The following is a 24,206-nucleotide window of genomic DNA, read 5'->3' as shown; positions in this document are numbered from 1 at the left end:
TTTTTTTTTTAAAAGTTCTGTAACATCGCTGTTCAAAGACCTCAGAGACCCCACGTCTAGTGGCTAAAGCTGGGGGCTGGGAGTTAGGCCTTAGAACAGAACCTAGGAGTCCTGTCATTGAGCCTGAGTGGCCTCTGTTTCCCTTTCTGGGAAATGTGGCTAGTTCTTCAATCATCTTAGGTGGCTTGCAAGGACAAATCCACTAATCTTGGATGTGCTTTGAGATCCTTAGACAGCAGAACCCCTTGAGCTACAATTTACAACATGCTAATATGGTAAATTCTGACATGAAAGGATGTGAAACCAACAGAGATTGGGGTTAGACAATAATTAGCTACTTCAACAGGCACTTTCTTTTCAGCTGGTTTCACCTGCGTATTGATCTGTCTGATCCTTTCCTAACCTGCCTTTCTGCAGATGTCACAACTTGACACCGCGGGCTTTGTTCCCTCCGAGGGGTGAAGGGCCTCTCTGATAAGATTGCCTTGGTTAGCTTCATCTTGGCCAAAGTCTCCTGTTGTACGGGACCAATGTTTAAATGTACGGAGCCGCCTCCAGAAGTGTGTTGCTCTTGGATAAAAAGGATCCGAAGGTTAAACGTTAAGGGAATTAATTGAGGCACACAGCCTACCAAGAAGGAGCAGTTTTCGCTTTAAAAGTATATCTTGGATAGGGAAGAGCTGGGAGCCAAATTCGAACTCCATTGCTCCTGGGTGGCTTTAGCATCCTTAATGTTATCTTATTACAATCGGATCTGTGAAATGAGAGCTCCAATAACCGGAACGCAGCAGCACCATTGTCGCTAGCTACCCATGGCTCCTACCCTGGCAGCCTGGCTCACTTTGCTTAAAACCAGCTGTAGGAAAATCTGGAGAATGTACCCGAATATTACCTCCCTGAGGGCCACATCGCCAGCAGCATCTAGGAGCATAAAGTTCTTTATAACGGAGAGACCGGGACAGGTGCAGTTGTGTGGCCTGTGGAGACTCTAGATCCCAGCATGTATCAACGTGGGATTTTTGCATGCTGGGCTGTTAGCTTCCATGATCCCAGACACTCCGTTAGTTCTAGCTATCTGACCATTAATCTTCCTCTCCCAGATGCCCCCTCTAGGACATACACAGGAGGAAATCGGGGAGGAACCGTAAGCCCCTGGGCACCTCCCAACTCAGTGTCATGAATATCACTGTTATTATTTATTTGTATTGTTGTAGCACCTAGGCACCCCAGACGTGGCATTGTGCTAGGGGCTGCACAAACACAGACACGTCCCTGCCCCCAGAGAGCTTCCGATCTAAGCATGAGACGAGATCACAGATGGGTACAGACAGGGGAATACAAGGCATCAGCGAGACAGTGCGGTCGGCGTGGCAGGCCGTGGCCTCAGCACACCAGCGGCATAGCTGTTGTCAATGTAACATCAGGCCTGTGCCGTTCGCTCCCCTCTTCTGGAGCTTGTGGACGGTGTTCGGGCCAGTCCCACGCCTGCTCCTGGATGGGCCCCACTCTGCAGCTCAATGCCGTGCCATTGACCATTGCTCTGTGCGGGGCCTCCTAACTGAGCCAGGCTGAGCTCTCTGAACTCAGGAGTGGGGAGGGATGCAGGGGACTTGGATGTGGAGCTGCTGCTCAATGCCTGGGGCTCCCCAGACTCCTCTCAGTTCAAACTCTCTGTTTTCTGCCTGCAGGATCCCCCTCCATGCCTCAAGATGCTGTGCCTGGACCGCCGGGCTCTCTTCCTTCCTACCCTCCTCTCCCTCCTTTTCGCTCCCTCCTCTGGATTTTTTGGCTGGCTGAGGCAGGGAGCAGCTCCAGAAAGAGACCCCGTCCCCCCGACACCAGCGCCAGCCTCGAGGAGTCTCCCTAATGCTCCCTTTGAGATGACGACGGGGGATGAGCGATTCCTGGCTGAGGCCAGGCACCTGGATCTGTCTCCACTGGACTCTTGTCACCACAAGGTGTCACTTATCTCTTTGTTGCAGGAGGGCACTAAATGGGCTGGGGCCGGACAGACAGGAAGGAGGGAATGGTCCGTGCCCCAAAGCACTTGCCATCCAAGGTCCAGATCCTGTAAGCACTTCTGCATGCGCTTCCCTGTGTGCAGGAGTCGTGCATTGCACTCGATGGGATTGTTCCCTGTGCACGGATGTTTCATGTTTGCATAATCAGGCCCTAAACAGAGCCGCAGTGAAGGGGAGGGGGGGAAGGGGACAACAACCAAGCAACGGTGCTCAGGCTGCTGGTGTCACTGTTCCACGTGGCCACAAATTGCCCTGTGTCCGTATGAGCTCTCCTCATCTGCCCTGCCCCTCGTTAGCTGGCTCGTTTCCTGTAAAGGGGGTCTTGTGGGGGGGGCCTCGAAGGTGAAGAGGGTCACCCTGTTTGTCCGCTTTGTCACCCAACCTCTCCAGATGTTCTTCCAGCCCACCCCCTACCTCCGGAATGCTCCCCAACCCTGGAGCGGGTCCACACAGCCTCTGCATGTTCACATCCCTCCTCCCCGCCAGGAGGCCTGCGGGAAACGAGCCACATTTATTTGTATATTCAGATGATGCCGTCTTCCTCCCCCTGCTGTGCAGCTGTTCCCGGGCAGAGCCCTTGCTGATGGCCTGGGGGTGCCAGCGGGGCACATGGTGCGGGGTCCTTGGTCAGTCTGCGTCTCTGAAGGCTTTTAGGCTCTTCCGCATTTGCAGAGCAGCTAAAGTGGGTAGGGGCAGCCGGCCTGGCGGGAGGGGAAACAGCTGCTCTCAGACAGGGAGAGGAGCCGCCCACTGTGGGGGGGAAGGAGGGGACTGAGCAGGGAAGAGGCATTGGGGTAACATCTCCAGGGGAGCAGAGGCAGAAGATCACCGGCTGGCTTGACTGCGCTTTCACAGGGAGGGGCTGTGTGAGGAGGGGCTCCCCTTGTGTTGTGGGGTGTCTAGCATGCTTCTGGGTGCTGCCGAACTAATCAAGGGGTACGGAGGATAGCGGGGAGGGGGGGCGAACCCCAGGAACTGAGCTATCCTCATTGAGTCACTGTCCAGCATTAATGATTCTCCTATCGTGGGGCAGCGGGTGAGGATTTAAAATGCAAGTCTAGGGGCAGAGGCCACATGTGACCTGCAGATGAGGAGTTACCTTCTCTTGCACCTGGGAGGGGTTGGGGGGGAGTGGGAGGCACCAGCTTGCTGAAACCACAAGCCCTAACGAGCGCCTTCCCCTCTGCGTTGCTGCTGGCAGGTTATTGCCCAGATCCACTCCTCCTGTACGGACCTGACGGAAGAGGAACTGGCCAAGCTGGGGGTGTCCCTGTTTAACTGCCAAGCGAGCGTGGAAGGGCGCAGGACCTATCCCTGCACTGCAGACATGGTAAGACGGCAAGGGGCGGCTCTGAATTCACACCCTCCCATGCTGGCTGTGGAGAGGGCTGCAGCTGGTGCAAGCACCTTGAGATTCTCCTCACGCGGGCCTGGGGAGTGAAGGAAGCCATGGACCAGGGACTCCTGGGCAAGGCGACCGTGTCGCACCAGAGTGGTCCTGCCAGGAATGGGACTCGCATCACCCTAGGCCTGCAAACAGACATCACGTGGTGGGAACGACCTTCAGCCATCCCTCACCTTAGCCAAGTTTCCATGGGGATGAAAGGAGAGGCCTCCATATCCTCTTGCTGACGTCTTTCGCCCCACAGCCACCCTTCTCCCTCATCCATCTTCTTCCCTCCCCCCCACAAACATCTCTCCCCCCCTCCCCCCCCCCCTGCACAGATGGAGCTATTGAAATGGGCTGGGGGTGCTGATCCCCCAGGATGACTGCACAGCTAGCTTGGTTCATGTTCCCGACTGGCTCGTTGCACGTAGCCGGGATATCGGGACAGCGAGGCCAAGAGCATTTCAATGAGAGAACCTCTTGTGTGTGAGAGGTGAAGACCCGTTAGGCGGACTGGTCCATCTCGCACCCAGTGCAGGACTGGTTCCTATGATTGATCTTGGAGCGTTTTGTGCCATCAGCCTCTTCAGTGTCCCAAAATGGTCTCCTGCCAGTTGCCTTGGGTTCCACCGCCCTGGAGAGTTCACTATGCAGCATCACCCCATGTGTTCCCCCTCCTTATCTCATCCCATCCTCCATCTCACATGTGGGTATTGCCCTGTGTAATTCCTCTCCCCCTGTGGTGCTCACCTTTCAAATGTGAGGCGCATTGTCTGCCTAGCTCGCTATCAGTTAGCTACGTAGCCCTGCATGCTTATTTATTCCAGCCTTTCCCTCCAGCCCTTGATCACGTCTGTTGCTTTTTTTCTCCAACTCCCTCCAGTGTCAGTCTCTTTCAGTCCCATGGTGACCAGGACCGAGCACAAAATCCCAGGTGCGCCCACGCCAGGGCTGTGTCAATCCATTTGTGATGAGCAGCTCCTGCATAGCACTCTTCAGCTGTAGGGTTCTAAGTGTTCTGCAAAGGTGAGTCAGTGCAACTCGCTCGCTCTCAAAGAGGGGAAACTGAGGCACACAGGGATGTGACTTGCGTACAGTGGTGAAGCCAAGAATAGACCTCGGGTCTCCTGATTCCCAGTCCGATGCCTTGTATAGTGGACTATGCTGCCTAAGATCTAGCATCTATCTGCCCTTGAGATCTGCCCATGGTAGGGTACTTTGGTCTAACACGGTAGTGCTTCAGCTGGGTGAGAATAGGTCGGTCTTGCTTGTGAGGATAATTCACCCAGCTTGGTCCTATGTTTGAGTCCTAAACTGTCCATATCTGTGGAAGCTATTGTCTTGTGGGGACCCAGGACAGCTTTGCCGTATCACGACCTGCTTCTCGTACTGTAGTTTCCTAGATTAAAGCCAAAAGGGACCGTTCGCTCATCCAACCTGACTTTCTGCATGTCACAGCACGTCGAACTACACCCACTTGCACTTGTCTCGAGGCCAGCAGCATGGGTGTGGCTACAGCATCTCTTCCACAAAGGTAGCCGGTCAGGATCCGAAGACACCAAGAGATGGAGGATCTGCCATGTCCCTGGGGAGCTTGTTCCCGATAGTTAATCACCCTCATCGTTAAAAATGGGTCTTCTTTCCAACTGGACTTGGTCTGGCTTCCGCTCCCAGCCTTCTGTTCTTGTTCTGCCTTTCTCTTCTGGATTATAAAACCCTGTGTAGTTACTGATACGCCATGATCAGGTCACCTCTTGCTTTCTCTGGAGTACTGCCATGCAGTTCCTGGGCTAGGAGGGATGAGGGGCATTGGGAAGGGACCTCTTCTGTGGCTTTATTGAACCTAGTCCTGCTTGGCTGTCTTTCTAACCAGCCCCTCGCGGAATGCACCGCCGACATGGACCCCGACACCTGGAACGCCTACCACATCGTCAGCAACCGGGCCCGCGCCGTCTGCTACTCCACCCGCCAGATGCAGTTCAAGCGCCGGACGGAGCACACGGTCAACACGCTGGTCTCCGCCGCCGTGAGTCAGCTGGAGGCCATGAGGCTTCTGAAGGTGGGTCGTGGCGGGTGGGCGGCTCCAAAGAGGTCTGAACCAATGAACAAAGGGCGGCGTGAATGTAGGGCACAGCCACCATGGCCTTTGATACAGAGGTGGGGATGACCGATCCCCGCGTGCCATGCTCCACTGTTAAGCATGGCATGCTGGGACTTGTAGTCTCTCGTAGTCCTCCGCGTGCACCACTGCGGTCTCTGCGTCACTACTGGCACCTCGCTGATTGAGTCAGTGTCTCGCTAACAGGACGGCCAGGAGGAACTGAAGGAGCTGACGGCAGAGTCCCTGCACAAGGTGGTGAGCAGCCAGCGCGAGCTGCTGCTCCAGCAGGAGACGCTGCAGGGCAGCCAGGAGCAGATGGAGTCCTCCATCCACAGCAACCTGGAGCAGCTGACTCAGGAGAAGGCCTTGATTGCCAGCGGGCAGCAGCAGGTGGCTCAGCTCATTGAGGGCATCACCAAGAGGATGGGTGAGAACAGGGAGACACGGGCATGGAGCGTCCCCCGGCTCCCTGGAGCAGGGCTTCTCCGGAGGTTGCAAACAGCTGTCGAGGGAAGTCAAGCCCCTCCTCCCCATCTTGCTAAATGGGGCGGGGGGGTCCCAGTTACATGGGAGGGTGGTTCTGATGGGGGGGGGGGGAAGGGTCACGAGACTGGGAAAAGCGGGTCAAGAGTGTGGTTCTGGGGGGAAAGGGTGCGAGGAAGAGGGTCAAGGGAGATTCTGGTGTGTGTGTGAGTGGGGGGGGGGGGTTCACAAAATGGCAAATGAAATTTCATGTGGATAAATATACAGTAATGCACATGGGGGGGGGGGGGGAATAACCCCAACTATACATGGGGCTAATTTAGCCCCAACTAATCAGGAAAGAGATCTTAGAGTCCTAAATTCATGGTGGTTAAGTCCATTAATGGCTATTAGCCAGGGCGGGTAAGGAATGGTGTCCCTAGCCTCTGTTTGTCAGAGGGTGGAGATGGATGGCAGGAGAGAGATCACTTGATCATTACCTGTTAGGTTCACTCCCTCTGGGACACCTGGCATTGGTCACTGTCAGTAGACAGGATACTGTCTGGCTGGACCTTTGGTCTGACCCAGTACGGCCGTTCTTATGTTAAGAGGGTGATCAAGAGAGCAAGGGACAGTGTGACTTCCTCTGCAGCATCTTAGCCTAGGTGAGCAAAGAGGCTTTGACCATTGGTGGGTGAATAGATCACAGGCGTGCAAGACACTTAACATGGGGAGTGGCTTCATGGGAGCTTCTGCCAGGACCTGAGCTCTGCCCCATCTCCCCCGCAGAGAACGTGAGCAGCCACCTAGATGACCAGGACGTGGAGCTGCAGCGAGGACACAGAGCCATCCTCACCGACCTCACCCAGATGCAAAGGCGAGCCCAGGAGGTCTACTCCAAAATAGGTACCGTGACTGCTGCTGGCAGGGCCTGCGGCTCCCGGCTGGCCAGCGTGGGTGGGGCTGGTGTATTATTTAGCTGGAATACATGGGGCCCAGGGTCAAAGGTGTTAACGTGACCCAGGGTTAAACGAGGTTCGGGGTTTGGTACACAGAGACCTCAGCCTGCTTGGTCCCAGAGCAAACCCACCGGTAAGCATCCTTTTAACTAAGATCCATTGTTTTCACTTTTTTTTTTTTTTGTGAGTTACGAAGTCAGTTTTTCATTGTAACATCCCTTTCCCTTTATCTGGAGAGAGATTTTAGCAGGAAATCCCCTCCTTGTTGGACAGTCTCTTGGATAACCGTCCTTTCTGGGGAGACAGGGCTGGAGGTGGCATTATAGCTGCTGTTCGTTTGATCCCGTTTCCTAAAAGCCAAGACAATGCACACAAGGGTGAGAAAAGAGCAGCAACAATAGAAAATGCAGCTTCTGTCTCTGGGGTTAACTCTCGCTTGCGATCTCAGTGCTGGAGAAATACAGGCCCAGCGCGCAGTCTGATCAGCCACTCGGAGGCCACGCTCGTACCCGCGTCGGGCTCTTTGGGGCACTGCTTTTAGCTGCCTCCTTCTGGTCACCGTCTCGCAGCAGTGTTGCAAAATATCCAGTCTTGTCCATCTAAGCCAGACTCTTATTAGACACAAGGCAAAAGGAGCAGCGGGGGCAAAAAACCGAACTGGCTTCAAGGCTGAGCTTGATAAGTTTAAGGAGGGGATGATAGGACTGCCGGCAATGGCACATAGCCAGGGCTGTCCCTACCCATACGCAAAGGACGCAGCTGCGTAGGGCACCAGGAAATTTTGGGGGCACCACATTTCCTGGTGCCCTGTGCAGCTGTGTGCTGCTCCAGCCCCTGCCCTGCCTCTTTTTTCCCCCAGGGCCCCTGCCCCTATTTGGCCCCACCCCGCCTCTTCCTGCCCCTGCTCTGCCCCCGCCCTGCCCCTACTCCCCGAAGGACTGCTGCAGGGGTCGGGGCTGCACTCACCGCATGGTAAGTGGAGCGACCTGACCCCAGCCTGCTCCGCTCCCCTGGCTCCCAGCTGCGCCGCTGGGAGTGCTGGGGGACGCTAGGTAGGGAGGGCTCCTGGATCTTCATTTAAAAAAAAAAAAAAAAAAAACCTTCCAGTTCATTAACCCTTTCCCAAATTCCTCAAACACTATAGCAGGGGTAGGCAACCTCTGGCACGCATGTCGAAGCCGGCATGCGAGCTAATTTTCAGTGGCACTCACACTGCCTGGGTCCTGGCCACCGGTCTGGGGAGCTCTGCATTTTAATTTAATTTTTTAAATGAAGCTTCTTAAACATTTTTAAAACCTTATTTACTTTACATACAACAATAGTTTAGTTTATATATTATAGACTTATAGAAAGAGACCTTCTAAAACCGTTAAAATGTATGACTGGCACACGAAACCTTAAATCAGAGTGAATAAATGAAGACTCGGCACACCACTTCTGAAAGGTTGCTGATCCCTGCACTATGCTATCCCCTTCGATACTGTTCCTATACCACACTTATTGCTGTAATAGTGTTACTGGTAGCGCATTAAGCAACCTGACTAACAGCTGTCCTGTGTTTTGGTGGTCTAGTCCCTGCAAATTCACCCTGATCCAGCTTGAGACCAACACCTCCACAGCTGGCCCAGCTACTCGGGAGGAGGCTGGAACCACTGGTGAACTGTGTTCCCTTGTATCTCTCCGGAACCCACCCCGTATTCTCACTTCTACCCTCCCAGTTTCCTGGAGGTGCTGGCAGATCCGACAGACACTGTCTCAATGTGGGATCTACCCTGTAATTGCAGTGACCCGGGCCTCAGCTAGGCTGTGCCTACAGTGGGGAGAGGTAGAAGCAAACCTTACAATGGAGATCACCTTACATTTTAAACTTGATAAAGGAAATACCCAGACCTTTGGCAGGAACAAGACTAGACTAGAGATAATAGATATAAAGTAACCTCATAGACTCGCTCAGCAAAATAATAAACTGTAAATTACTTCACAATACGACGCTTTTCAACACGAGGCTGTGTCACCCCTAGAGGGAATCAAAGCCCAGTTCCACCCCGGCCATCCCACCTTGGCGCGTTTCTGGCTTGCGATGCTCCAGCAGGTCTGCCCACGATGGACAGGTCCTCCCCATTCTGAGCTGCTGCCCCGCAGCTCCAGCAGGGGTCCTACGCCGGCTCTGAACCCTCTCTGCCCCTCTCTGCCCAGAGGCCAACCTGGCGCTGTTCCTGGCCTACCAGAACCAGACAGCCCTGTACTACGACGAGCTGATGGGGAAGCTGCACAGGATGAACCGGAGCCTGGGCCTGGTGCTCTACGCCGTGGATCACATGCAGAGCAGCGTGGAGGGCCGACTCCTGCACATCCAGAGATTCATTGGCTGGGCAGGTGAGAGCAACGTGCATCTCAGGGCAGCAAGGCGCTGAGCCGCCGCCTCCCCTCCCGAGTTCGCTGGGCTACGCGCTGCTCGGTGGCTGTGCGCTGGGAACTGGCCAGCCAACGGCTTGGTTCTCCGCTTGCAGCTCCGCTGGGGTGGGCTCCACAGCCCAGCTCTGAGCGCTGGGGACACAACTGCTCCCTAGGTGGGAGGAGACTTGCACTACCGAACAGCGACTCCGGGCTTCGAAGGGTGTCTGACCGGCCGCTGCTCAACGGGATGGAGGTGGCCGGTGAATAAGGCAGCATACGGCCTTTCTCCTCCCTGCGCTCGGAGACGCGGATTGGAGCCCTGGGCTTGGTCTCCTGCTCTCCTCCCCAGCTAGGGCTGCACAGAGCCTCCAGGCCCTTGTCTGCTGTGCAGGGAGCATGGGGCGAGGGAGTTTCAGAGGTGTCATGGGGAAGGGTGGGAGAGACATTTGCAGGAGCAGACTCCCCTCTGTCTGATCGCAGGGCCTGAGCCGCTTGCCCCCTGGTGTGGGAGGGTCCCAGCCCGGAGAGGATACGACAGGAGTGGGTGTCAGAGGCTGGCGGGAGTAGCAATGGAATGAGCAAGCTGCTGCGTGGGCAGGTCCTGTGGCAGAGATGCCGCCTACCCCTTGTTAATTATCTTAGTGGTGACCGCCCCTCCCCCACAAACCCTGGGCGAAGTTGGGCAGTGTAGTGTCCCCCCTTCCCCTCCCCCCCCCCCCCCTCCCGGACTTAGGGGAACGTTGCAAGGAGGAGACACCTCTCCCCAGGCCACGCCGCTGGCAGGAACCAGCCGGGAGTTAGCGCTGGTCTGAGCATGGATCTGTCAGGAGGCAATGCGCCCGCTGGCCCGTCTCCCCATCCCGCTCTGTCTCACAGGAGTCAGCCTCGGCGCAGCCTGCACCTGCGTCCTGCACGCTGGCTACTTCCTGCTTTCGGCTCTGCTCATGACCTTCCTGCAGACCCCAGGCCTCCCCCGCGCCGTGCTCCTGGTCTTGGTCATCGCCAACGCGCTCTCCGAGCTCAACCACGCCGTCTCCCTGGGCTTCAAGTCCCTCACGCTTTTCCTGGTGCTCGTTGTCACCGGTGAGTGCAGCCGGCTCCCCCTCTCTCCCTGCGCTGGCTTCTCTGTATCACTGGAACCAGGACCAGGCAGCCTCAGCAGGGAGGCCAAGGGCTGAATGGGCCCCGGAGACAGAGCCCCGCTCTGGAGTGGGCTCACGAGGTGGGGACACGCCGGCGCAGAGTGTAGGGAGAGTTTGCCCTGCCATTGGCCACGCTCAGGTAAACAGGCCTGAGTCTTCAGGCTGTCCATGAACTAGACCATTGACTGCTCCTGCGGCTGCTGGTGCCGTCAATTTCAACCACCCCCTGACCTTTAAAGCTTGCGTTGTCCCCCTCCGGTGGCTGGACAAAGCCACCCCGTCATCTTGGGTCACACTTGCCAGCTAATCTCCTCCTCCCACCAGCCTGTGCTAACTCCCACAGCCCCCTGCGGGGTAGAGCCACAGGGAGTCAGTGGTCGCGCCATAATTAGCCCCCCGGCGCCCTGACCCCTGGCTCTGAGCGGGTGAGTTTTCCTCCAACAAAATACTGAATCCATAGGTCCGTCAGCCCGCTCCCCTGGCTCCCCTTCTGTGCTAGCCGGCCGCTGCTCTGAATTTGACCCCAGCTCCGGCTTTGCTCACGTTTTTGTAGGTAACTGGCTGCTGGCGAGCGTGTGCCGCTGCGCCCGGAGCGTGAGGGGCCGGAAGCCGCCTCTGGCGCTCTCACTGACTCCCCAGGGGGCAGCGGGGGCCAGCAGCCCCGAAGCAAAGCTCAAGGATGATCCCCGCTGTCATATCACCTCCACCCCTGACAGGTAGGAGGGGGCAGGTGGGACCAGCACATGGGGACCTGGGGCTAACCAAGGTAAATCTGGAGCCCTGTAGGGGATACTGCAGGGGACAACAGGTTCATGGCCAGATGTGCCCATTTAACAGCCTTCCCTCCTCGGGTCTCTGCTAAGGTCACTTCAAACGCCCTCTGATCACACATTAGTGGAGGGTCTGGATTAGCACGTACAGTCAAGTTAGTTAGCGACGTGCTCTCGAAAGCCGGCCTTGTTTCAAGGCTGGTGCCAGGAAGGGTTTGTGGCCCTGTTTTCACATGAGGCCCGGGGCTGTCCGTTGACTCAGGTTCCAGCTAATCCCAGGGGAAGAGGCTGGTAGCGAGAGTGCCTGGTATTTATATAGCATCTCACCCTCCACTCTCCCTGCCCGCCGTGGAGGTCTGTGTGCAGTGGGGTGGGGGCATCCAAACCATACCCGGCTTGATGTGGGTCGCTGTGTTCTGTGTCGGGATTTACACCGCATCCTCTGGCTGTTCAGATGGGGAAACCGAGGCACGGGTCGTGCAGTGACTCCGTGGCAGAGCCGAGAATGGAACCCAGGAGTTCCCTGCAGCAGGAGCACCCAGGCCTGTGCGGTGCAGAGTCCGTCTGTGTTAGACTGGGAAACTGCCCCACAGCACCCCAGAGCCTCCAGCCCTGCGGGCTAACATGGTGCACAGAGGCTGGCTGGCTGCAGCCGGGCTTGTTTGCTTGCAGCCATGCTGCTGCCCGGCCTCCGGGGAGCACAGGTGCTGCTGTAGTAGCCGGCAGCAGCCGCAGCATCCTGCCAGCGGGAAGGAGTGAACGCCTGTCACCGTGGTGGCTGCAGAAGGGGTGCGCTGGTGCCGAATAGCCTCTGGGTGGCAGCAGAGAGCTCCCCCTGCAATAGCCCTTGAGCATGGGGGTTCCCAGTTGGGTCCTAGGGCGACCCCAAGTTACGCCCATGCTTGGCTGCGTTAGCTGCATGTTACACCAGCTGTCCAGCACATGCCTTGGGTCCTACGTCTGCGTGCAGCTCAGGGTGCGGGTGCTGGGGTAGGAAGCCTGGTATGGTTTGGATGCCCCCACAGGTATCGAGGACCACATCTTCCCGTGTGGGGCCAGGCCAGGTGGGATGCTTGTGCACATCTAGGTCTAGTGTGTCCTCTCTGGATCTCACTGCCCCATTCTACACCCACTGGTCCGGCAGGATCAATCTCCCATGGAGGCGGGAGGCCCACCTCTACCCTTCCAGCTGTGCCCTGAAGGGGCTGAGGATTGGGCATGTGTCTGGGGCAAGTCTGCTCTTCGTTGTTCTTGCTCCAGGTGCTGTCGCCTAATGCTCACGCGCCCAGGGACACCTCTTCTGAAACTTACAAATTGATGCACATAGAAGATGACGAGGAGGAGAGAGATCATAGAAGATCAGGGTTGGAAGAGACCTCAGGAGGTCATCTAGTCCAGGGTTGGAAGAGACCTCAGGAGGTCATCTAGTCCAACCCCCTGCTCAAAGCAGGACCAATCCTCAACTAAATCAGATGCTTGGTGCAGAGAGGGCTCAGGCCATCTGGTCTGTAGGGGACATGCGCCTCCGGCCAGGACCCACTACAGCTTCATGCTCTGAAGGGTGGGAATGGGGCAGGGGCTTAGCTGGGCAGGACTTGGGGTGAAACTTGGTCAGTGATGGAATCTTGTAACCTTGCATCTTTCCCCTGGCAGGGAGTGTGAAATCGGCCTCTTGCGGGAAGAGCTGAACAAGCTGGAGGAGATGAGCTACCTGCAGGGTAAGTGAGATGAGAGTTCAGTATGGAGGGTGTCTGGGGAACATGTTGCTGCGTGCCAGAGCGCTGCAGCAAACCCCGCTCTGCCCTGGGGGCACCATGGGGATGCTGCGTCTGAAGAGAGGAGATCCCTGCCTTTGGCTGGCTGGGAGCTGGGGTGAACACTGCAAGGAACAAGCAGCGTGTTCAGAGCACTAGTATCTACCCGCCCTGTCGATGCAAGACCTGATCCCTATGGGAGAATCACCCCCACCTCCCCGGGGAGCTTGGACCCCCAGTCTGTAGAGGGACCTGCACTCAGCCTGAATACCTTAAATAATAACCATAACAATGAATGCCTGTTTCTTACCTAGCGCATTTCCGCCGTAGATCTCCAAGCGCTTCACAAACTCTAAACGTATCTATCCTCATGCCTGCGTGGCAGGGAAGCATTGTTATCCCCATTGTACAGATGGGAAACTGAGGCACAGAGGAGGCTTAAGTGACTTGCTGAAGGAAGCTCACAGCAGAGCTGGGCCCTGAACACCGGCCTCCCATGTCCTAAGCCGGTGCCCTAACCACTGGACCTTCCTTCCCCCTCCTTGGCTTAGGCAGCTGGGCTGCCTAAGTCTCCCTTAGTGAGACTTCTCTCTGCTGCTCATCGAAGCATGTCGGCTCTGCAGTATTCAGAGGCCACAGCATCTCCAGCTGAGCCGCGGTGGGGACGTGGCATGAACTCCTCTAGGGCTGGGGACGGCATCGGGGGTGTGCCAGGCCCGTGTGGCTGGAGAGCTGTACGCACAGGGGCGGTGCTGTAGCAGGTGGGCTGGGGTAGGGAGGCTTAAAGCCATAGGCGCGCTCCTGGGGCTCCAGCCTTGAATGACTCAGCCTGTCTGTGGGCGCAGGAGGTGGGTACTGGAGGGAACTGGTCAGGCGGCCCAGTGTATTCGCTGTGCTAGCCATTAATGTGTTGCAGACGACTCCTGCCTGGGGAGGGCGCCCCCGCTGATGGGAAACCCCTTTCGGGATGGGGGCGTGCCGCTGCCCCCTACAGGCTGGAAGGCACAGCAGAGATCCGCTGCTCTGCCGGCTCCCTCCGTCCCCATCGGGAACTTGCGCCGTGTCACTCTGAGCCGTACCAGCAGGCACGAGGTGTTGGAGAGGCAGGTAAGTGGTGGGAAATTGGCACGGCTGCCGTGGGCAGGGGCAGGGCTGGCACTGCCCATTGTGGGGCACTGGGAGAGGCAGGCAGGAGAGTGGGGGTGGGACCAGGGCTGCCCCACGTGGGGTTCAGGGAGAGGTGGGTAGGAGTGTGGGGACAGGGCTGACTCTACCTGCTGTGGGGCTCGGGAAGAGGCGGGCAGGAGTGGGGGGGGGGGGGGTGAGATTCAGCAACAGGTGGGCCCTGGCATTGGGCCTGCAGCTGATCCTGGTTCTCCCGCTGCTGGGGAGCTTGTCTTCCTCCTCCTCAGTGCCGCACGTGACTCCCTCTTTCCCGAACAGGCCACACTGGAGAGGCGTCACCTGGGCCCCGCGTTCGAGCCCTTTCCTGACTTCAGGTCCTGTAGCCTGGACCAGTCCATGGCTAGCGACTTGTGAGTATAGAGCGCTGCTCCCCTCTCTGAACAGGCTGCGCCGGATTCCTTCTGTGCAATGCTTCACTGATCCCTGCTGGCTCGGCGCTGGCATCCCCAAGGGAGGCTTTTGGGCTGGGTTATTCCTGCTAGTAACCGGCCTTGCCTGTAAGACAAGGGGTGACTGATGTCTAGGGCGAGGGTGGCCTGACCTACGTGATGGGAGGAGGAGAGGAATGCTGCAGACACGTTCTGGGCGACAGTTGTCCCATGGCTCCTGGTTTTACTCCTGGGGGAATTCTGTGCCGAAAAATTAAAAATTCTGCACACAATATTTTAAAATTCTGCATATTTTTTTTGTCAATTACACAATATAATCAAGCTGGTTTAAATTATTTTGATAGTTTTATTTAAACTACAATACAATGAATGGAGAGTGGGAGTGGGGAGCACTGGAGGAAATCACCAACCCCCCTCTGTTTAATAGTAACGTAGCTAATGTTGACCCTTTATTTCTAGTTGTTAGTCGACAAATATATGCAGCCATATGCTCAGGGTTGCATCATAGGCAACTGAAGAACAATCAAGGGCTGGGGACAAGCTGGGCCACTCCCTCTAGGGACTAAATGCTCCATTATCTCTCCTAATCCCGAGGCTGTTGGCTTCTGATGCCCTGACTTTGCTAAGTGGCCCCTGGCTTTAGTGGCTAGAGGCAGACCAATGGGGAAGTACAAGGACACCGTGAGACTACATTGGCCAGCATGATGGGCGGTCGTCTCTACGCGCCGACTGCCTCGTCAAGTTTTCTGACGTCGCTGCAAAGGAGAGTTTTGACAGACGATAACAAGGTGGCTTTGTGGGTGCTTGCAGAAGCTCCTCCCAAGAGCAAGGGGCAACACGGGAGAAAGCACAAAGTTGTTGGTTTGAAAATCTAGCAAGAGGGTGATGGAGGCTGACGTTGGCATTTTGATACTGAACGAGATGATAGGGTGGGGATGGGCTGTGGAGGTGAAGACGAGCCGCTTAAGTTCCATACAATGGAGATGAGGGAGCCAGTGGAGGGATCCAAAGAGACAGGTGTTGTGGTCAAAGTGACGGGCTAAGAGAATGATCTTCACAGCAGCATTCTGCCTGGGTGTGAGCAGGGCAAGACTGCATTCGTCAAGGCCGGAGAGAAGGATGCTGCAGTAATCGAGATGACAGCCTGGAGGACAGTTCTAGCTGTGTGGATGGATGGGAAAGGCTGGATCTTAGAGATGTTTTGCAGAAATAATTGACAAGATTTAGACACTGCCGGGATGCGAGGACCTAGAGAGAGGTCTGAGTTGAAGATGCTGCCCAGGTTACAGGCTTGAGTGATGGGCAGGATGGTGGGATTGTCCACAGTGATCAGGGAGGGCTCGGGGGGAGATTAAGAGCTCTGGTTTAGCACTATTGCACCTGAGTTGATGGCTATACATTTATCTGATTAGATATTGGGAAAAACTTTCCAACTGTGTAAGGGGAGTTCAGCGCTGGAATAGGCTTCCATGGGAGGTTGTGGAATCACCATCACTGGAAGTTTTAAAGAGCAGGTTGGACAAACACCTGTCAGGGATGGTCTCTGTTTACTTGATCCTGCCTCAGTGCAGGGAGCTGGACTCAAAGGCCCTTCCAGCCCAACCTTGCTATGATTCCATCCAGGAGCAGATTGTAATCTGGCCAGGTCTGGAGTGGAGGTAGATCTGTGAGTAACTAGCAGAAGAATGGTAGCTGAATTTGTGTTTGCAGATGAGATTAGCCGTTGACAGGGTGTAAAGGGAGAAGAGAAGGGGACCACGGACAGAGCCCTGTGGAACCCCACAGGAAGTTGGAGCAGGATTTCTCTGAAAGACACGGAAGGAGCGATTGAGAGGTAGGAAGTCATGGAAGGACAAGATTTCAACAAGAGGATCATGGCGAAGGTGGCTGGTGGGTCAAGGAGGATGAGGATGGAGTGCTGGTTCTGAGCTCAGGCTAGGAAGAGGTCAGAAGAGACTCTGGCGAGAGACGTTTCAGTGGAATGTAAGGGGCAGAAGCCGGATTGGGGTGGGGGGGGTAGGGTAGAATTGGAAGAGAGGAACCCCAGACAGCAATACTAGACAGTGCATTCAATGAGCTTAGAAACTAAAGGGAGATGGGGCTGTAGTTGGACAGGCAAGTGGGAATTTTCTTTTTTTTTAATGGGAGAAGCTAGAGCATGTTTGTATTGTGAGGGGAAGAGCCAGAGGAGAGTGGGCACGAGGGAGATCAGGAGATGGGATGAGGAGGGGAGCGGGAGGGGAAGAGCCGGAGGAGAGTGGGCACGAGGGAGATCAGGAGATGGGATGAGGAGGAGAGCGGGACACTGTGTCTGACTGGGAGGAAGGAAGGAAGGTGTGGGAGGGAAGGGGAAGGAGAGGGGGAAGGTCGCATCCGTTTGTCAGTTTTCTCTTGGACGAATTTGGAGCAATCCTGGGCAGTGGGAGTGGCAGGGGAGGGAAGGTTTGAGTCAAAGGTGGTGAAATGCAGGTGGCATTGTGGGCGTGGGATTCAGTGTAGTCAGAGAAGTGGAGGAGTCCGTCTACATAGATGGCAGAACCAAAGGAGGAGAGAATGAATCCACAGTGGAGGAAGTAGTGGAATTTCCATCAGTCAGAGATGCTCTGCAGTCGATATTGGGGGTGAGCCAGGCCTGAGGGTTGGCGGGACAGACCTGGGGATAGGAGAGAAGAGGGAAGAGAATCGTGGGTGGAGAAGAGTGGAGGCGTGGACAGAATCCGCTACTGCATGAATGTAAGAAAGGGAGGGGAGGGCTTAGAGCACGTGAGACGTCATCAACACTGCAGGGCTGGAAGGCACAGAAAGGCCACGAGACAGGACGTGAGGGAGGGGGCTGATGGATGGTGCTGAGAGACCAGGTGATGCAGGAGCTCCGCTACAGAGAGATCCGAGAGAGCAGGTTGGTGAGAGAAAGAGATTAAAAAGACTAGATGAAGTTGGACTGGGATTTTTCAGCTTGGAAAAGAGACCACTAAGGCAGGTATGACACAGTTTAATAAAATCATGACTGATGTAGAGAAAGTGACTAAGGAAGTGTTATTGACCCCTTCCCAATGAAATGAATAGGCAGCAGGTTTAAAACAAAGAAAAGGAAGTATTTCTTCACACAACGCACAGTCAGCCTGTGGAACTCACTGCCTGGGGATGTTGTGAAGGCCAAAAGTATAACGGGGTTCAAAAAAGAGCTAGATACGTTCATGGAGGATAGGTCCCTCAGTGGCTATTAGCCAAGATGGTCAGAGATGCAACCCCATGCTTTGGGTGTCCCTAAACCTCTGACTGGCAGAAGCTGGGAGTGGACAACGGGATGGATCACTAAATTGCCCAGTTCTGTTCAATCCCTCTGGGGCACCTGGCATTGGCCACACACAGTCAGACGACTGGATACAGGTTTAGACGGGCCATTGGTCTGACCCAGTATGGCTGCTCTTGTGTTAAGTGAACAGCCCGTGGGCAAGTGGGAGAGCTGAGGCAGGGCTGCAGGTGGAATGAAGAGATCAGGGCGAGGAAATGTGCATAAAGCGGGGTGTTGTCAGCATGGGAGCGAAAGGCCCAGAGGATGAGTGTGGGAGACTGAGGGGAGGAAGTGAGAGAGCCAGGGGGTGAAATCCAAGAGCAAGGCAGATGGGGAGGAGCTGGGGGGATGGTAGATGAGGAGGACAAGGTGGAGTTAGGAGAGGGAGAGTTGGATGCAGGATTGCAGGGAGGGGCTGGAAGCATTGATTACTGGTAGGTGGCTTGGCTTAGGGTGGCTGTTTCGGCAGCTTAACTTGCTCTCCATTGGAACTACCAACAAACCCGGCCTGCTGCCACACACTCTCACTCTCTCTCTCCTCTTCTCCCCCCCCCCCCGCCTTAGCTCTGGGCTACCCCCTGCTGCTGGTTGCCTGACCTGACCCCACACTTGATCCACGGGGCTCTAGAGCTGCAGGTATAATCAGCCTGTCTCACCATCCTTTCAGGTCCACCTCTTCGATGTCTCCGCGATGCCTGTGCCAAGGCATCACCAAGGCCGGGCAGCCATGCAGGAAGAAGGCAGTTCCCGGACAGGAGTTTTGCCACGTTCACGTATCTGGACAAGTATCCTACACCAGCTGAGCCTTGGGGCTCTCCGTCTAACCTGTGCAGCCACTAGGTTAGTCTGGACCTTGGGTGGTTGGCCAGGAACCTGTGAACTCCTGGAGTGCAGCTGGGGCCCCACCCCCACATCTCAGTAACAGCCATTCTGTGGCATTATTTTAAACACTGCCTTTGATTTTAACGTGTACGTTTGATTGAGGGACTACGGCTGCTGAGGGCTGGCAGCCCCTGCCTGGCAGCTTTGCTAGGGTCTCGTGGGGCTTCTTTGAGGAAAGCCCCATTTTAAATAGACCCCCCTGCTCTGTGAATGTTCCAGCCGGTCTCAAATGCTTCAGCCCCTGGCGAAAGTTGGGGATCCCATGGAAACGGCAGATGAGGAGCCTCTACGTTCACACTGACTCAGGAGCCAGTGGACTCTGTTTACAAGTCCAGCTGGCTTGTCCAGTGGCCACAGCTGCCCAGCTCCAGCTGGGTGGTTCTGGCCTGCCCCACCTCTGCCAGCCATTGAGACGCTCATCCGGGCTCAGCTGAGCTGGTAGAACAGACTCCAGCTCCGTCAGCACCATTGGGACAAATCTCTTGTCCGTAGAGATGCCTGGGGTAAGAAGGTGCCATGTTGGTAGCCAAGTTTTATATGAAAATCTGCAGTTTGCACATTGGTTTAATAAACAACGTTTATCTATTGCTGGGATTTCTGTGTCTATCTCAAAAGAAACCTGAGAATTCCTGGGCTGTGGACAGGGGCTCCAATCTCTGGCTAAATGGGGATGGGGTTGTATTAATTTAGATGGAATAAAAGTGTTAAGACCTTGACTGTCCAACATTAAACAGTATTAACCAAGGTGTGGGGTTAGGTGTATCTCCATATATTTATACCTCTCTCCTAGAACTGCAAGGGACCTTGAAAGGTCATCGAGTCCAGCCCCCTGCCTTCACTAGCAGGACCAAGTACTGATTTTGCTCCAGATCCCTAAGTGGCCCCCTCAAGGATTGAACTCACAACCCTGGGTTTAGCAGGCAATGCTCAAACCACTGAGCTAGCCCTCCCCGCTCTTGAAACTACAGTTGATGTTTTTTCTCCTCTTCTGTCTGTCAGTGGTTAGCTTCCTCTTGACTATTTCTCTGCTTTCCCCCCCCCCCCCCACCAAAAAAAGTATTTTCTTTTAAGGGCCCCAAAAGGGAGCGATGGGTGGAATAGCCCATCCTCTCATGATTTCATTTGCCAATTTCCAACACAAATTTAATCCATTGATTTTTGGCCACTGCACCTTGTTTATCTGCCATGATGTTAACACAGTCCTACAGTTACAGCAGTAGACTCTACTGGTTTAAATTTATTCCAGGTCGTCTTAAATATTTTTTCTCAAACAATTTATATGACAGGCCATTAGGACAATCCATGAACCTTTACTCACTGGGCCAGTTCTAAATTTAAAGAAGGTTGAAAAAGCTACTAGGGGGGAAGCTGTTCTAGACTTGATTTTAACAAATAAGGAGGAACTCGTTGAGAATTTGAAAGTAGAAGGCAGCCTGGGTGAAAGTGATCATGAAATCATAGAGTTTGCAATTCTAAGGAAGGGTAGAAGGGAGAACAGCAAAATAGAGACCATGGATTTCAGGAAGGCAGATTTTGGGAAGCTCAGAGAGCTGATAGGTAAGGTCCCATGGGAATCAAGACTGAGGGGAAAAACAACTGAGGAGAGTTGGCAGTTTTTCAAAGGGACACTATTAAGGGCCCAAAAGCAAGCTATTCCGCTGGTTAGGAAAGATAGAAAATGTGGCAAAAGACCACCTTGGCTTAACCACGAGATCTTGCATGATCTAAAAAATAAAAAGGAGTCATATAAAAAATGGAAACTAGGACAGATTACAAAGGAGGACTATAGGCAAACACAGGAATGCAGGGGCAAGATTAGAAAGGCAAAGGCACAAAATGAGCTCAAAGGAGCTACGGGAATAAAAGGAAACAAGAAGACTTTTTATCAATACATTAGAAGCAAGAGGAAGACCAAAGACAGGGTAGGCCCACTGCTTAGTGAAGAGGGAGAAACAGTAACAGGAAACTTGGAAATGGCAGAGATGCTTAATGACTTCTTTGTTTCGGTCTTCACCGAGAAGTCTGAAGGAATGCCTAACATAGTGAAAGCTAATGGGAAGGGGGTAGGTTTAGCAGATAAAATAAAAAAAGAACAAGTTAAAAATCACTTAGAAAAGTTGGATGCCTGCAAGTCATCAGGGCCTGATGAAATGCATCCTAGAATACTCAAGGAGCTAATAGAGGAGGTATCTGAGCCTCTAGCTATTCTCTTTGGAAAATCATGGGAGACGGGAGTGATTCCAGAAGACTGGAAAAGAGCAAATCTAGTGCCCATCTATAAAAAGGGAAATAAAAACAACCCAGGAAACTACAGACCAGTTAGTTTAACTTCTGTGCCAGGGAAGATAATGGAGCAAGTAATTAAGGAAATCATCTGCAAACACTTGGAAGGTGGTAAGGTGATAGGGAACAGCCAGCATGGATTTGTGAAGAACAAATCATGTCAAACCAATCTGATAGCTTTCTTTGATAGGATAACGAGCCTTGTGGATAAGGGTGAAGCGGTGGATGTGGTATACCTAGACTTTAGTAAGGCATTTGATACAGTCTCGCATGATATTCTTATCGATAAACTAGGCAAATACAATTTAGATGGGGCTACTATAAGGTGGGTGCATAACTGGCTGGATAACCGTACTCAGAGAGTAGTTATTAATGGTTCCCAATCCTGCTGGAAAGGTGTAACGAGTGGGGTACCTCAGGGGTCTGTTTGGGACCGGCTCTGTTCAATATCTTCATCAACGACTTAGATATTGGCATAGAAAGTACGCTTATTAAGTTTGCGGATGATACCAAACTGGGAGGGATTGCAACTGCTTTGGAGGACAGGGTCATAATTCAAAATGATCTGGACAAATTGGAGAAATGGTCTGAGTTAAACAGAATGAAGTTTAACAAAGACAAATGCAAAGTGCTCCACTTAGGAAGGAAAAATCAGTGTCACACATACAGAATGGGAAGAGACTGTCTAGGAAGGAGTACAGCAGAAAGGGATCTAGGGGTTATAGTGGACCACAAGCTAAATATGAGTCAACAGTGTGATGCTGTTGCAAAAAAAGCAAACCTGATTCTGGGATGTATTAACAGGTGTGTTGTGAGCAAGACACGAGAAGTCATTCTTCCGCTCTACTCTGCTCTGGTTAGGCCTCAGCTGGAGTATTGTGTCCAGTTCTGGGCGCCGCATTTTAAAAAAGATGTGGAGAAATTGGAGCGGGTCCAGAGAAGAGCAACAAGAATGATTAAAGGTCTTGAGAACATGACCTATGAAGGAAGGCTGAAAGAATTGGGTTTGTTTAGTTTGGAAAAGAGAAGACTGAGAGGGGACATGATAGCAGTTTTCAGGTATTTAAAAGGGTGTCATAAGGAGGAGGGAGAAAACTTGTTCACCTTAGCCTCTAAGGATAGAACCAGAAGCAATGGGTTTAAACTGCAGCAAGGGAGGTCTAGGTTGGACATTAGGAAAAAGTTCCTAACTGTCAGGGTGGTTAAACACTGGAATAAATTGCCTAGGGAGGTTGTGGAATCTCCATCTCTGGAGATATTTAAGAGTAGGTTAGATAAATGTCTATCAGGGATGGTCTAGACAGTATTTGGTCCTGCCATGCGGGCAGGGGACTGGACTCGATGACCTCTCGAGGTCCCTTCCAGTCCTAGAATCTATGAATCTATAAAGTAGGCCTGGCTAGACCTCATTTACTGCACCAGGGGGGGTAGTAGGAAACCTGACCTGGGGGGGAGGGAAACTGAGGCTTGTGGCTGTTTCCTATCCCACCTTCCTCCCTCTTTTCCCAAGCTTTGTGCCCTGTTCCAATGTGCTGGCACTTCGGCTAGTTGAAAGTAAGGGTGATGCTGGCCAGTGGGTGGTAGGAGAACAGGGCTGCAGAGCTCTGGGGTGACCCCTATCTCCAGTCAAACAGCAGTGAAGCGCGTGGGCTGGGAAGATGCTCTCTCGCCCTGAGGAGAGGAACAGTCAGCAACGGTAAAGCAGGGTACGGGACCTTCTGTTCCCTCAACAGGCAGCTGTTCAGATTCTCTAGCCCAGCATTTCTCAAATGCGGGGTGTGTAGGTGTGTGTCCATGACACCTCTAAAGCAGGGTTGGAGATTGGGGGAGGGGCAAAACCCCTCGCTGCAGCACACAGCTCCTGAGTAGCCGTTACCAAGAGCAGTGAGAGATGCGCTGCCTTAGCGTTGGCGTCGGCAGCACCAGCAGGGATCAGCTGCTGGAGACTCGTAGGGGTGGCATGCCTGGCGCCAGAGGCGGTTCTTGTCAGCGGAGGCAGCTGCAGCATTCGGTTGCTGGGGCATTCCCCAGGGCAGCTCCACTGCTCCCACCTGGCCAGGGAACAGGGTGCCTGGGACCCCACAAGTGGCCAGTGAGTTCCTGACCCCCCCCCCCCCCCAGGGCAGGCTCACGACAAAGGTAGGGTTACCATACGTCCGGATTTTCCCGGACATGTCCGGCTTTTGGGGGCTCAAATCCCCGTCCGGGGGGAAATCCCCAAAAGCCGGGCATGTCCGGGAAAATCGGGAGGGCTCGGTGGTGCTCGGCCGGGGCCGGCGGTGCGGGGCCGGGGCCGGTGCAGGGCCGGGGGCATGGTGCCGGGCCGGGAACCAGGGGCGCAGTGCCGGGCCGGGCGCGGGGCTGGACGGGGAGCCGGGGGCGCAGTGCCGGGCCGGGGAGCCGGTCAGCCGGGCCCGCGGGGAGCCGGTCAGCCGGGGAGCCGAGCCCGCGGGGCGGGGAGCCAGGGAGCCGGTCAGCCGGGGAGCTGGGCCCGCGGGGAGCCGGTCAGCCAGGGAGCCGAGCCCGCGGGCCGGGGAGCCGGGAGCCGGGAGCCGGGGGGTGCGCTGGGCCGCCGGGGGCCGGCAGTGCTGGGCGGGCCGGGGGTGGTCGGCCGGGGCCGGCACCCCAGGGCCCCAGCCGACCCAGGCTGGAAACGCCGGGCGGGGGGCAGCCTGGGCGGCGCCTCCTCCCCCCACACCTCCCCTTACCTGCTACAGGCTTCCCGCGAATCAAATATTCGCGGGAAGCAGGGGAGGGGGCGGAGACTTTGGGGAGGGGGCGGGGTTGGGGCGGGGCCAGGGGCCGTGGAGTGTCCTCCATTTGGAGGCACAAAATATGGTAACCCTAGACAAAGGGCTATGGGAGCCAGGGACAGAGAGGGGTTTGTCAGAATGGCCATGTAGCAAGGCCGTAGGATACCCCACAGCCCCGCTGAGGGCTGAACCTCTCCTAACACCAACGTGGGCAGAGCCACCGGGTCCGGCGCCCGCCCCTCAAAGGTCACGGCGCTGACCCGGAAGTATAAAAGCCCGCCTGCAGAGCTCAGTGGAGAGCAAGCCAGCGGAGAGAGCAGACGTCTGTGGCCGAGCTCCCACTTGGGAGACAGCAGCAGGCCGTGACCAGCCTACTGACTCACCAGGCCCGCCGAGCCTACCCCTCGCCCGGTATCCTGAGGATGA

At 54.9% G+C, this 24,206-nt stretch overlaps 1 protein-coding gene across 1 annotated transcript; it reads left to right on the top strand.

Annotated features, from left to right (window-relative positions):
• The first annotated feature begins 1,709 nt into the window (after window positions 1–1,709).
• Window positions 1,710–19,286, top strand: LOC128832604 (protein brambleberry-like). Its single transcript, XM_054020127.1, has 12 exons — window positions 1,710–1,958; window positions 3,223–3,351; window positions 5,282–5,467; window positions 5,714–5,936; window positions 6,761–6,877; window positions 9,127–9,306; window positions 10,204–10,410; window positions 11,023–11,185; window positions 12,893–12,957; window positions 13,910–14,100; window positions 14,437–14,528; window positions 18,530–19,286. The coding sequence occupies exons 1-12, from the start codon at window positions 1,710–1,712 to the stop codon at window positions 18,663–18,665; spliced, it is 1,938 nt and encodes a 645-aa protein (XP_053876102.1). The 3' UTR covers window positions 18,666–19,286.
• Window positions 19,287–24,206: the final 4,920 nt, after the last annotated feature.

This window comes from Malaclemys terrapin, chromosome 2, assembly GCF_027887155.1.
Source record: "Malaclemys terrapin pileata isolate rMalTer1 chromosome 2, rMalTer1.hap1, whole genome shotgun sequence".
Lineage (NCBI taxonomy): Eukaryota > Metazoa > Chordata > Testudines > Emydidae > Malaclemys > Malaclemys terrapin.
This window is presented reverse-complemented; position numbering and strand designations above follow the sequence as displayed.

Coding starts and splice junctions, on each gene's coding strand:
- LOC128832604 (XM_054020127.1), top strand. CDS start 1,710: ATGCTGTGCCTGGACCGCCGGGCTCTCTTCCTTCCTACCCTCCTCTCC. Junction 11,186..12,892: donor ATCACCTCCACCCCTGACAG/GTAGGAGGGGGC, acceptor TTCCCCTGGCAG/GGAGTGTGAAATCGGCCTCT. Junction 14,101..14,436: donor ACGAGGTGTTGGAGAGGCAG/GTAAGTGGTGGG, acceptor TTTCCCGAACAG/GCCACACTGGAGAGGCGTCA.